A 12,517-nucleotide genomic window follows, 5' to 3' on the forward strand; every position below is an offset into this window, starting at 1 on the left:
TACTTTCCCATATGCAATATATATATATATATATATGTCACCTCTACAAAGCACAAGCTTGAAGCTCTAAACTATGAGGCAAAAGTTGCAAAAACTTGAAGCTCTACACTTCCAAGGCAAAGTTGCAAAAGCTAGAAAGCTTTTTGCAAAGGGAGTATGAGAGGGAGTGAATTTGAGGGGTTGGAAATTATTGGTTCCCCAACTTCTAGTTATAGACTAAGTTAAGTCAAGTTGACTTGAATTCTTTATTATTTTGAACTCTAATTTGGACCTGCCTCGAAATTACACTTTGTTTAATTATTGCATCATCTCCTACCCTACGTTTATTGATTAGCATGACGAGCGCAGGAAAATTCCTCTCTCTTACGGTCTTACCCACCTAATAAGTCAAGATCTGAACATTATTAAACAAATTATGTCCTGTCATGTTTGTTTCTGTTCCAATTAGATACAACATATTTTACCAAATAATGATGGCATTTTGCCAAATTCTAAACGCTAATTAATGTGAAAGTGTCTTTTTTTTTATTTAAGGACTTTTTTTATTAAGAAAGATAATAATATACAAAATTCACACACACTAAACGAATTTTAAGACTCGAACTCAAAATTTGTCTGAAGAGCAATTGCTCAAGATTACTGTCGTTTACTAATGTGAAAGACTTTTAGTTGTTATAAGTAAATGGAGTTGAAAGTTGGATAAAGTACGAACAAATAATGTACCATATCTGTTCACATCCAAAATTTTGCACGAGTTAGAATTTTTTCTGTCATGTTTATATTTTTCAATTTTTAATTAAAGATAATGGGAAACAGGAAAGAGTCGGGAGAGAACAAACAAGGAACATAGGGAATTAAAAACTCAGAAGTAAAGTGCATTGTGAATTGTTTTCACTATTTATTCATTTTGTGTATTTTCCCCTTCATCTGTCTCTCTTCTCTCTGTATGTTAAAACAAAATTCTTTTGAGAAAAAAACAGGCAAATTGTGAAATTGGTGAAAAGTTTAATTATCACAGGGGACAAGCTTTTAAACCAAATAGCAAAACATTAAAAAGAGTGTCGACCATAAAGAAGGGATCGTGTCTGAATACTGAATCAAAGAAGAGAAGCAGAAAACTTGGTTGTCATGCAAAGTACTTGTAACATTAATTGCAATAATTAAACAATTATTTAAGGTTTATTAACATAATCAACTTGCATTAGCAATCTTTTACTCACTAAAAATCTGAGTCAAATCGCAATGGACCGTAAATCAATCAAGAAGAAACATAGTTTGTGGGTAGCAACATAAGCATACAGAATACATCTTATGTAGCAGAAAGACTTGCGAAAATGTTCATACATTTGAGAGATTTATATGGTCAGGTCCTACATTGAATTTGGGACCAATTATATATATCAGCTGCCTGTACAGAGACACATGAAGTCCAATGTTCGACATCGCCGCAGAGCTTCAATGGCCAGATAATTCTGACTGAGGAGGTTAAGAATTGTCAGTTCTCTACAGATGCGAGCCCACTGCAGCTAGTACTTCCAAATGTAAGACCTTGAGCAGCTCCATGGCAAACATTACTTGGGTCAACTTGAACCAATACTTCCCACCACTAAATCCAATCCCAACAATGCAGATAGATGCTAGTTGTAATTCAAATACGCTCAAGGAATTGAGAGAAACTGGGGTATTTTGGTTCCCACCCTATTTCTTCACGAGTTTTTGAGTTGTTTAATCTCTTGCCCAAAGGATCAGTAGTTCCTGCATAAACAGCATCAAATGGTCTGAGGTGAGTTTCAAAACCGGAATAATTTCCTAAATTTTCAACATTTCTTGAGTCTTCACAAGAAGTACACTAAGGCATCATGCTTATGATAAAGTTAAATTTCACCATGTATACAGTGTTTGGATTGAGGAAAACTGGAGAGAAGTTAAGCGAGATGAAGATAATTTTTTCAATTTTCCACGTTTCAATGATTTCAACACAGAGAAACATTAGAAACAATGAGAATGAACTTTGGAGCCTTATTTTCTCTTATAACTAATTTTTATTCTCTTCATTTTAACATTCCCAATTAAATTATGTTTACATTTCTTTCTTAGATATCCAAACAAGAATAAGGGAAATTCAAAATGTTCTCTGCTCTCTTCTTTTTCCGTTCATCTCTTATCTCTTCTCTACTCTCCTTTCCTAACTCAAATTGCTTAACACACTAAAAAGAAAATCGATCCCCCCTTTAATATAAATATGGAATACTAGCAAGAAGCTTACCTGTAAAACCCTCAAACACTCCTGAAAATTTCCCACTTTTAGTAACCAAGTCCATTACTTCTTGCCTGTAAAGATATTAGCGGGGCCAAAGACGCTCATGTCACTAGTTCACTTGTATAATTAAGGATCAAAAAGTAAACAACAAAATGATAATAAGAATCTGGGTATCTCTTTCCATCTAGCAGTGTGTGTGTGTGCACAAGTGCACGTTGCATGCACATGTATGACAAGATGAGCTGACATCAGGTTACCTTGCCAGTTTTAGGCTGATCCAACCATTAGCTTTAGCATTTAATCAAACACATAATGTAAAACAACTTCAAATAGATTCAGTATAAGACAAAAACGCAATGCAAAAAGGGTTCAATTTATGCACAAAAAATACTAATTTTAATACAATATTGATGGAATGGTTAAGAGGCATTTGATTCACTTGAAATTTGATATTAAGCATGAGTAGCATTAAATCCAACTGTCAAATCAACAAAGCGGATAAAACTTTTTGAAAAACATGATGGTACGATGAGTGGAAGATGGGTTGAGGCCGGGTTTCCCCAACCCTTTTAAAAACTTTGGGAGCATCGTTTGAAATTAAACCGACATGAATCAATCGTATCACTATATACACACACACACACACACACACAAAACATGCAACTGCTGCCCTGTTGACCATACAATAAAGTCAACACAACTCAACAATGTTGAAGGCCGTCATGCATCTTTAAGATTAGGACCTGGACAATGGATGATTGTCACAACCCAAGAGGATCCTGTTACGTAATCTCTTCTTCAAGATTGCAACAGAGAGGGAAGCCGCATCCTGACAATGCAATGAAACAAGAAATATGTTGCTGAGAATGATAATACAGAAACAAATATTTAGAAGCATTATACTCAAACTGAAAAGAAAAACAGATTCTAAATATAATGAAAGAAAGGAATGGATATTAGTAGAACTATATTGAATAATTTATCATAGACACGAGTACAGTAGGATGATTCAGTCACCTCATAATGTATAAGATTTAGGACGTGATCTGGACGAGTTTCTACGATCCCCTTGTGTAACCAATAAACATGGGCACCTCTATCTGATTTGTAGGCATAGTTAAGGTCACTTTCAAATATGAAAAATACTAAGATGCACCCAAACCTGTGAAAGCTTTCCTCTACTGCACAAATAATCTTTCAGAGTTCGACTTTCATAAAGGATATGTAAAGCCCCGCCAATCTAAGAACAACACCCCCAAACTCCAGCACTACTTTTTCTGCTTTAAGAAGGACATCAGTCCTGGGGCTCCTCCCTATTGGCACTGCTGGAGTGTCCTGCAAAGAAGAATATGAACACTATGACAAACAAAACTCATGCAGGAAGCGTAGGACCTAAATTTATTAGTTTCCTAATATATTTGTTAGTTTCCTAGATTCTCTACTTTTCCAAATTCTAGTAGGATTTCTACTTTTCCAGATTTCTAGTTTTAAGTTTCCTATTTTATTTAGGTTAGAGATTCTGTTTAAGCAAGGGATTTTTATCCTATTATGTCTAGGTTTTAGTTTCCTATAAATAACCCCATGTAGTTCTTTAAAATTCAGATTTGGATATTGAGTAAACCTTCTCTTAAAACCTTGTGATTTCTGTCCTTCCTTCTCGGTTCTCTGATTTCGGTCCTTTCTTTCGTCCCTTCGATCTATATTTTTGTCTCCTCGACCTCCGATATTCTTTTTGTTCAACTGTTCTGCCCTTTCTTTCGTCTTTTCAATCTATATTTTCATCTCCCCGATCTCTTATATTCTTCTATGTTCTATTGTTTGAGTGCTTAATCTAATACCTATGGGCTGTACTACTGGAGTGTCCTGCAAAGAAGAATATGAACACTATGACAAACATAACACTCTAAGTCCAACACATTTACAAAAGCCAACAAGTTTACAGAAGGAAAGAGGCAGAGATTATTCAGAACATCATCAATAAAGCAACTTGGCAGCAACAGCATTAATTCAAAAGACAAAACCCACATAATACACGGACAAGAAAACCTGTGTGAGTCAATATAAGAATATAAAAAAAGTAAAGAGTTGGTACCACTAGCAGAAATAAGTGTCTACCTCATCACATGGACCATTGTCGTTGCAATCATATGGTGCAGAGCTTGAAGTAAATAAAAAAGAACCTTCACCATTCCAGTTCAATGCAGCCAGTCTGCTTATTCAAAAAAGCCCAAACCATAAATCTTCTACAGCTAAATTAAATAAGTGATTGCCAAAATTACAAATTGATTCTACCACAACATAGATAGTACTTAATAAAAATCAACAAACATGAAACACTCACTATCCAATTATCACTTTCAAGCATGTATTCAATTTCTATGCACTCACCTAACATCACCAGGATAATCCGAGGTTCTTGATGGTGGAGCACAAAAGATTACATAAGGAAACTTGTGGGTGGTTTTGGTCCCCTTCAAACATGGATTAATACCCACCTTACTCAACTCCTCATGGTGATCAACTGTCATTGTTTGCCCATGTATTTCACACCCAGGATGCTCCTACAAACATTAATTATTTTAACCACTAATTACTAAACTAAACACAATCTTAAGACTGTATCCCTGAAATAATCACATAGAGACCAAGATACGAAAAATACCTCCCGCCATTTTTGTGCCACTAAGCGCCCGAGAACTCCTGGCCCCACAATCAGCAGGTCATTGGCTCCCACCCTCCCAGAAGAGGGTACCTCCTTTTCTTCATCTGGTGCACCTTCACCCACCAACCCATCAACAAATTTCCAAAAATTAAACAAACCCAAATAAAAAAATACATGCTTTAAAAGAATTTGAGTGAGAAATAGGAAAAATAAAGTGAGATTAGACCAATGGTGGATGATGATGATGATGCAGAGACTTGGAAGGGGGTTGTGGCCATGGGTGTATTGAAGTTGGTTCTCAAATGGGCAAACTTGAGAGAGGGGCAATGAAGATTTGGGAAATGCCCAACGAGTCCTTGAGGTCTTATTGATGGCGTGGGGAGACCACTGAAACAATAAGCAATGGCTACCATTGTCCTCGAGCTTGGAGACTGTCGCAGAGGATTTGATAAGGCAGATGAGTTGCCGTGCTGGTTATGGAGAGTTTCTCACATGCCAATCAGGGGTTTACACGTCGTGAAGCAGGGGATGATCATGGCCGTTGTTTGGAGAGATTTTGCATCCAACGGTCAAAGAGGAAACGTTCCATACCGTTGTGATTTTCGGTAGGTGGGATGGGTGGGATGGGTTAACCAGTTGCCCGGATCCGGATTAAAAAACAAGCTGCTTCATCGAATTCAAAACGACGTCGTTCCGTAAGGTTGAATTGAACAAACGTGGGTTTGTTTTCGTTGGTTTCATTGGCAACGTGGCACTTGTTCATCGTTAGTGACGGTTGTAACAAAGCACAGTGAAGATCAAGCCCAAGTAAGATGGAGTGCAAATTAAAACATAAACTTGCTTAGCTTCTAATAAAATCAAGGGTAATTTTCACTTTATTATGGTAAAGTTTATCGACGTTTAGAGTTTGATACATTAATTTTTTTAAAATCTCAGTCGCATATACGAAGTTCATTTTCTTACCACTTTCATATGCAAATGTGCCACGTATACTCACTCATATGATGTCACGTGATCCATATAAATATTATTTATTTAATTAATTATTATAAATAAATAAATAAATAAACTTTAAAATAAAAATCTCTCTCTCTCTCTCTCTCTCTCTCTCTCTCTCTCTCGCAACTCATCCCCCCCTCCTCCTCCTCCCACCCCCTTGGAAGCCCAACCCAACCCACAATCCACCCCCCAAACCTGCAGAACCCACCCGCAATCCTAGCCCCCAGGGCCGGTCCTGAGTTTTCAAAGGCTCAAGGCGAAAATCTAAAGTGTGCCCCACACACATTAATCACAGTATACTTCTTGTTTTATCAACTAGGCATTGGTCTTATCAAAAAAAAAAAAAAATTTATCATTGGTTTTTTTGAGAAAGTATTTATTCCAAAATATTTTTAGACTTCGAGCAATGTCTTCCATATTACTAAATAATGAAAACAAATGTACAACTATAGATACCATACCAGTGAGTCAAAGAATTTCAAGAATGCACGTCAAGCTAATATCAAAGAATTTCTTTTAAAACTCTCATCATGGATCCTTTGTTCCAAAATTTCAAATTCATCTCAATATCCTATTCCTAAATTATGAAAAACAATGTCTATTTAATTTTGATTCATCTTACAAGAAAAATAGGAAATCACTCAGGTTATTTTCGCAGAGGAACAATTCTAAGAGGAAAGCAAGGTTTCTATTTGAAAAGAAAACCCCAAGAATAGTACATATATTAGTGATTCAAAGAATTCGAATGAATCAATCCAAGAAAACCCCATGATTTAAATGACTTAGAAGAGGAATCGAAAGAGAAAAAAAGCAAATCGCACATGGTTATTTTTTGCAGAGAAGGAAACCGAAGAGTAAAATATAAATGAACTTATCATCATCGGCGTCAGGGAGAAATTCAATAAGAGTTCTTGTCGCTGACAGATTATGAGGAGATAGGATAGGAGGAGGTCTAAGAAACAATGTGAAAAATCTACAAACAAATTAACCACAAAAAAAAAATTAATAATAATCATATTTTCCTTTTCACTTGATATCAAATCATGAAAAATTATCTTCCATTGAATTATACAAGGACCAATTTCGCACTAAACAAAAGCCCACACTTTGAATTTGGAATCTCCCCAATCTACCAATAGAAAAATTAATTTACGGATTCATAACTCTGGAACTAGTAGGAGAGGCTTAGATGAGATTAGATTAGATGAAGAAGAAGAAGAAAAATTTGGAATAGATAACGTTAACCTAGAGAAGTAGAACGGGTAGAACAAAAGGGTAGAGGAGAGGAAGATTGTGTATAACACTTCTTTTTTTTATAATTTGGGGCCCCCCTGAATAATGGGCCCAAGGTAGTCGCACTGACTGCCCAGGGCCGGGCCTGGCCCCCAGATGCAAAGCATTCGAAATTTATTTTCTTTTTAAATTTTTGAATTTGCATAGAGAGAGAGAGAGAGAGAGAGAGAGAGAGAGAGAGAGAAGGGATCTAGATGGGTCTTGGGTGGGGCTGGGGTGGATCTCTAGTGGGGATTAAGGTAGTTATATGGTGGCATTGGGCTTGGAGGTGTACTAGGTAGAGAGACAAACATAGGGTGAGAGAGAGGGAGGGAGGGAGAGAGAGAGGGAGGGAGGGGGTCGGGGAAGGAAGGATTGGGGGTTGGCTGGAAGAAGTGGGGGTCTGTAAGGTTGAGTTGGTGAGGTTGGGTGGATTAAATGGGTCTGTGAACCCTTAGGGTTGGCTGGGGTTCTGGGTAGAGATGGGGGCAAGGGGAAGGAGGAGAGAGAGAGAGAGAGAGAGAGAGAGAGAGAGAGAGAGAGAGAGAGAGAGAGAGAGAAAGAGATATATATTTTTAAAATAATAATAATAATTTAATTATTTAATATTTATTTAATTATTTCATAATATATGTGGAACATGTGGAATCATATGAGTGAGTCTACGTGATACTTTTTTTGCCACGTCAGCAATTAACAAACTTGTTAACATAAAGATTGAGACGAAAAAAATTTGATGTATCAAACTCTAAAAGTCGATAAACGTTATCGTAGTAAAGTGAAAATTACCCTAAAATCAAATATGAGACAAATGTGTGCTCAATCTAAGCTTAATTTTGAATTTTGGGCTAAACTTGAAATAATAAAGATTACAATTGGGTAGTTACACAAAAAATGAGCACAATAAATCATATCAGAGAAATTTAGGCATAGTTCTTTTTCGATGAAGTCCAGAAAAATATAGTGAGTCTAACAAAATCAACACAAAAAGGCAGAAAGCCAACCATACATAAAGTCTGATCCAAGCATAAGCCCGCTTCAAACATGTAACATCCCACATCAATCAACGAAGAGGTGGTGATATGTCTTATATGTACATGCCCACCTTCATCTAGCACGAGGCCTTTTAGGAGCTCACTGGCTTCGGATTCTACGGGAACTCCGAATTTAAGCGAGTTTGGGCTAGAGCAATCCCAAGATGGATGACCCACTTGGAAGTTGCTCGTGAGTTCCCAAAAACAAAACCATGAAGGCGGGGCCCAAAGCGGACAATATCGTGCTATACCGGAGCTAATTCGAGATGTGACAGAATCGTATCAGAGTTACTCTGTCGTGTGGTGCGAGTATGCCGACGATGACGTCAGGGCCCTAAGGGGGGTGGGGAGGCCTTCGGATTCCATGAGAACTCCAAAGTTAAGCGAGTTTGGGCTAGAGCAATCCCAGGATGGGTGACCCATTGGGAAGTTGCTCATGAGTTCCTATAAACAAAACTGTGAGGGGGGCCCAAAGTGGACAATATCATGCTACGGTAGAGCCGATCATGGATATGACAAGACATAAAGCCATCCAAAACCCAGAACTAAAACATAATTGAGTTACATTGAGTTAGATACCAATTTCTTACCCCCAAAAAAGGCATAAGAATACATATATCGTGTGTTCATTGGAGGTAATCAAATTAGAACTGAATATGAAGACTTAAACTTTGAGACAGAGATAAAGCATTTTGAGACAAAGCAGCATTATGCGAATGGTTAATGCATTTTGTCCCATTTGTTGACCCGCTGACCCTTTCACCCACCTGTTCTTTCACCGGATTCCAATCACCGGGAAAGTCGTACAAGCCACCATTTTCATTCTCGAGATTGAATCTCTAATGTCTCCAGTCGAACACCTCTGTCTGCTTAGGAGGAGCCTTTCTCACAGGAAATAGAAAGGTGGAGGCTTTTGTCATCGGAGAGGTTCGTATCTCATCGATGTATTTCAGGTTTTCCAACTCAAGGCGCGGGTTAACAAGGTAGCTGCATCCCCTTGTGTGACCCAGGAGGCCGCACCGGAAGCATAAGTTGCTTAATCCTTCGTATTTCAGTCGAATTAGGCGTTTTTCACTCATTGGGCACAGAATGGCAAACCCTGGTTGGAGTGGTCTGGATGCATCCATATCAATTTTGAAACGCATGAAACCTCTGAAACCAGTCTTTGCAGAGTCCTCTACTTCTAAGACAAAGCCAATTCTACCTCTGACAGTCCGAGCATATTTATGGGTACAAAGGTTGCGGGCATACCGTGTGCCTGGACCCAGAACACCATTCTGTTTGCTTCAATGTCGTTTAGAAAGCAGTAAAGTGGCCACAGCTTAGCCGTAAGGGTGTATCCTTTTACAATCCAGGGGCTACCGTCTAGAAGCTGGTTGGCAACATCTTCCTGACGCACTGTGATGGCATAAACATTGGGTTTGGCTATTGAGACCTTCATTTCTCCCATATTATTCTAAGCTACTTTGAGGATCTCCTTGACCACAGATTGAGGTAGCTCTTGGTCTGCAATGAGCAGGCCCACCAGTGTGATCTTGTTTTCATGCCTCTCCTCCAAGTTAAGGCTGTTTTCAAAACATATAGACATCGCATCAATCTCGTCTTCCCCCACTTTCATTTCAGACAGCAGTTTAATGACTACTCTGAAGCTCCACTTCACAAGAATAAAACACAGAGGTTCACAAGAGGTGCTAGTTTGAGCACACAACAAGCCAGAGTCGAGCCACTGGTGGATTCTTTTAAAACACAATAAGTTCAAAATACCTTGAATATCTTACAATATCAGTTGGGAAACCTTATTAACCTTACAGTTATACGGTGAAGTATATTGTCACTGATCAGGACGATACGAACACCCTGATTTAGTAATATCGGTATAAATCCCCAAGGTTTAAGAATTAAGGCCCTTTTTGGTTCACGGAACGAATTTGAGGGGAAATTACTGTCCATGTCATTTCTCAAAGGATGGGAAATGGAAGATTCATTTCCCACGTTTGGTAATGCAGGGAAAGTAATTAGGAGATATCACTTTATTTCTTTTCCCATGTTTGTTTTGTGTAGGAATGGAAAACAAAGTTTGTATAATTTTCCAATTATACCCATATTAAATCAAATAAAAAAACAAAGCATCTAATGATATATTTTTAATTCTAAATTGTTAATGCGGACAAAATGGTCATGAAAAATGTTCATTTAATGTTGGCTCATTTTCCCAAACTTTCCCCTTGATGAGGGAAAACAAAACCCAAGTTGAGAGGAGGACTTTACTTTCACACCTACTTTCTCATGTGTCATGCAACAATTTTCCATGCCTTGACTTATCAAACATGGGAAAACAATTGATTTCTCATCTTCAAACCTCCTTTCCCATTAACCAAACGGGGCCTAAGAGGCCAGAGGTTGAAGGTAGCTCCCCAAAAGAAGAATTTCTCACCCTCTATACATATTATAGATGGTGCGTGCATTTTCTTTCAAATGTTAGATGATGTTCCAAATAAGAATCTTAGTTTATTCCTACCAATTCAAACAAAAGAATGTATATAGTTGGTGGTGAAAATTTCAAAAGGTGAATTTGAGGGAGTCTTTGGCGTAATGACTTTTTGTAAGGTTGTTTTTGTTTTGTAATCCTCAATTCACAATTGATAAGATTAGCATCTTCCTATAGTCTTCTTTTGAGGGAAAAATAATAAATAAATACAATAAACTCTTCATAATCTCATTATTTTATGTAGTTGAATAATTTACTCATGCTGATGTTTTGGCCTTGATGTTAATAACGTAATTAGCAGCTTTCTTTTGCAACAATTAATCTCGTCACTGTCCTACTCATCGTTTGCGTCTAACCTGCTTCAATTCTAACATCATTGAAAGGGATAATTTTATGGCTACGTATGGTCAAGATTTGCTAACTTAATACGTACCTTAACAAACCTTGTTTCCATGTCATTGTCTAATATTTTCCTCCTCCTTTGAAAATCCAATTCAATTGTCATCTCAATCGTATTAACCTCGTCATTAAGTTAATTACACAAGCCAACAAGATCTAGCCCAATAAAAAAGGACCCTTAACTTGTAGACACGTGGTTTCAAGTTCGAATCTTTATCGTGGCTCCTTTATAGTGTGTGTGTGAGAAAAACCCCCCTCTTTCAATATCGCTTATAATAAAAATAAAAATAAAAGAAAAAATGTTTAATTACAAAATTGATTTCAAAGTACTTATATAAAACTGCCTTATAGCAAGTACTTGTTGCTTAATTATAATTAATGATGGACAGCATAATACCATGCATCAAATATTATTTCTATGCAAAATTGTAGATCTATAAATGTATAAAAGTGTATCTCCAACAACAAATTCCTTTAGCTTTTAATACATTTCACTTTTTAAAAAAAAGTAAGATAAATTACCCAAAAAAAAAGAGAGAGTAAAATATTAATTTAAGAAATATAATAATCGTCCTATTTTCATATATTGTCACAGATATTGTAAATTGGCATCAGATATCAAGTAGCTATCAAATTAAAAAGAGGGGGTCCAAATATCAAAATGTACCGAACCCAACAATCCCACCTGGGTCCTAAAATCAATGACCTCAAACGTAAAGGACAACTTAAACAATTTACACAATATTAAGGAGTAGAGGACAACTTAAAAAGATCTTCTAGGATCAAGAAAACTTGCGACTCTTTTGACCTATATTGAAAGAGAGGAGAGTGATATATCCTTCTCAAACAATTTCACTTTACACATATAACTCATTAAAAATACTAAAATAAAAGAAAGCAAGTATTTTCCCTATTATTATTATACTTATTCGCATGTGGACTTGTGTTTTCAGCATTGTTGATGAGTCGTTAATGTGCTGTCAATAATATAAAACACACAGAATCTACATGTTCACTTCTATGTCTAATTTGAACAAATCTAGAATATGATATATTTTTATGTTTTACTATTGTAATTTATACATTTCTTTATTAACAACAGGATTTTTATTTGAGTAAACTTAGAAGTTAAAATGATTATGCACTTTTACCTAATCAATCTCAAATACTCCAACAAATATGAGTATTTGTAGCTCCAAAGGTAATTACTTTATCTCTACTCCTATGAAAAGCATTTGAATACCCCCTCAATGGAATATTCGATAAGAGGGTAAAATCCTTGTGGAGTGGAACCCATTATACCTTCTCACCAAACAACAATCTTCAATTTAAAACATAATAACAAGATATTATAATAAAAAATTTGAATTTTTTTTTTTGTTATGCAACCGATATTAAGGAAA

General features: G+C 36.6%; 1 protein-coding gene across 2 annotated transcripts; it reads right to left on the reverse strand.

The window, feature by feature from the left end:
* Nucleotides 1-1,188: 1,188 nt before the first annotated feature.
* Nucleotides 1,189-5,377, reverse strand: LOC117615266. 2 transcript variants are annotated; one of them, XM_034344321.1, is made up of 9 exons: nucleotides 5,149-5,377; nucleotides 4,923-5,026; nucleotides 4,649-4,821; nucleotides 4,376-4,469; nucleotides 3,485-3,595; nucleotides 3,278-3,367; nucleotides 3,004-3,089; nucleotides 2,267-2,331; nucleotides 1,189-1,755 (listed from the first exon to the last, which is right to left on the reverse strand). In XM_034344321.1, the coding sequence occupies exons 1-9, from the start codon at nucleotides 5,333-5,335 to the stop codon at nucleotides 1,649-1,651; spliced, it is 1,017 nt and encodes a 338-aa protein (XP_034200212.1). In that variant the 5' UTR covers nucleotides 5,336-5,377; the 3' UTR covers nucleotides 1,189-1,648. The 2 variants fall into 2 exon arrangements, with proteins under 2 accessions (XP_034200212.1, XP_034200211.1); XM_034344320.1 differs by having other exon boundaries at nucleotides 4,923-5,035; nucleotides 5,149-5,375.
* Between the last annotated feature and the right edge of the window lie 7,140 nt (nucleotides 5,378-12,517).

Source organism: Prunus dulcis, chromosome 1 (assembly GCF_902201215.1).
Source record: "Prunus dulcis chromosome 1, ALMONDv2, whole genome shotgun sequence".
Classification (NCBI taxonomy): domain Eukaryota; kingdom Viridiplantae; phylum Streptophyta; class Magnoliopsida; order Rosales; family Rosaceae; genus Prunus; species Prunus dulcis.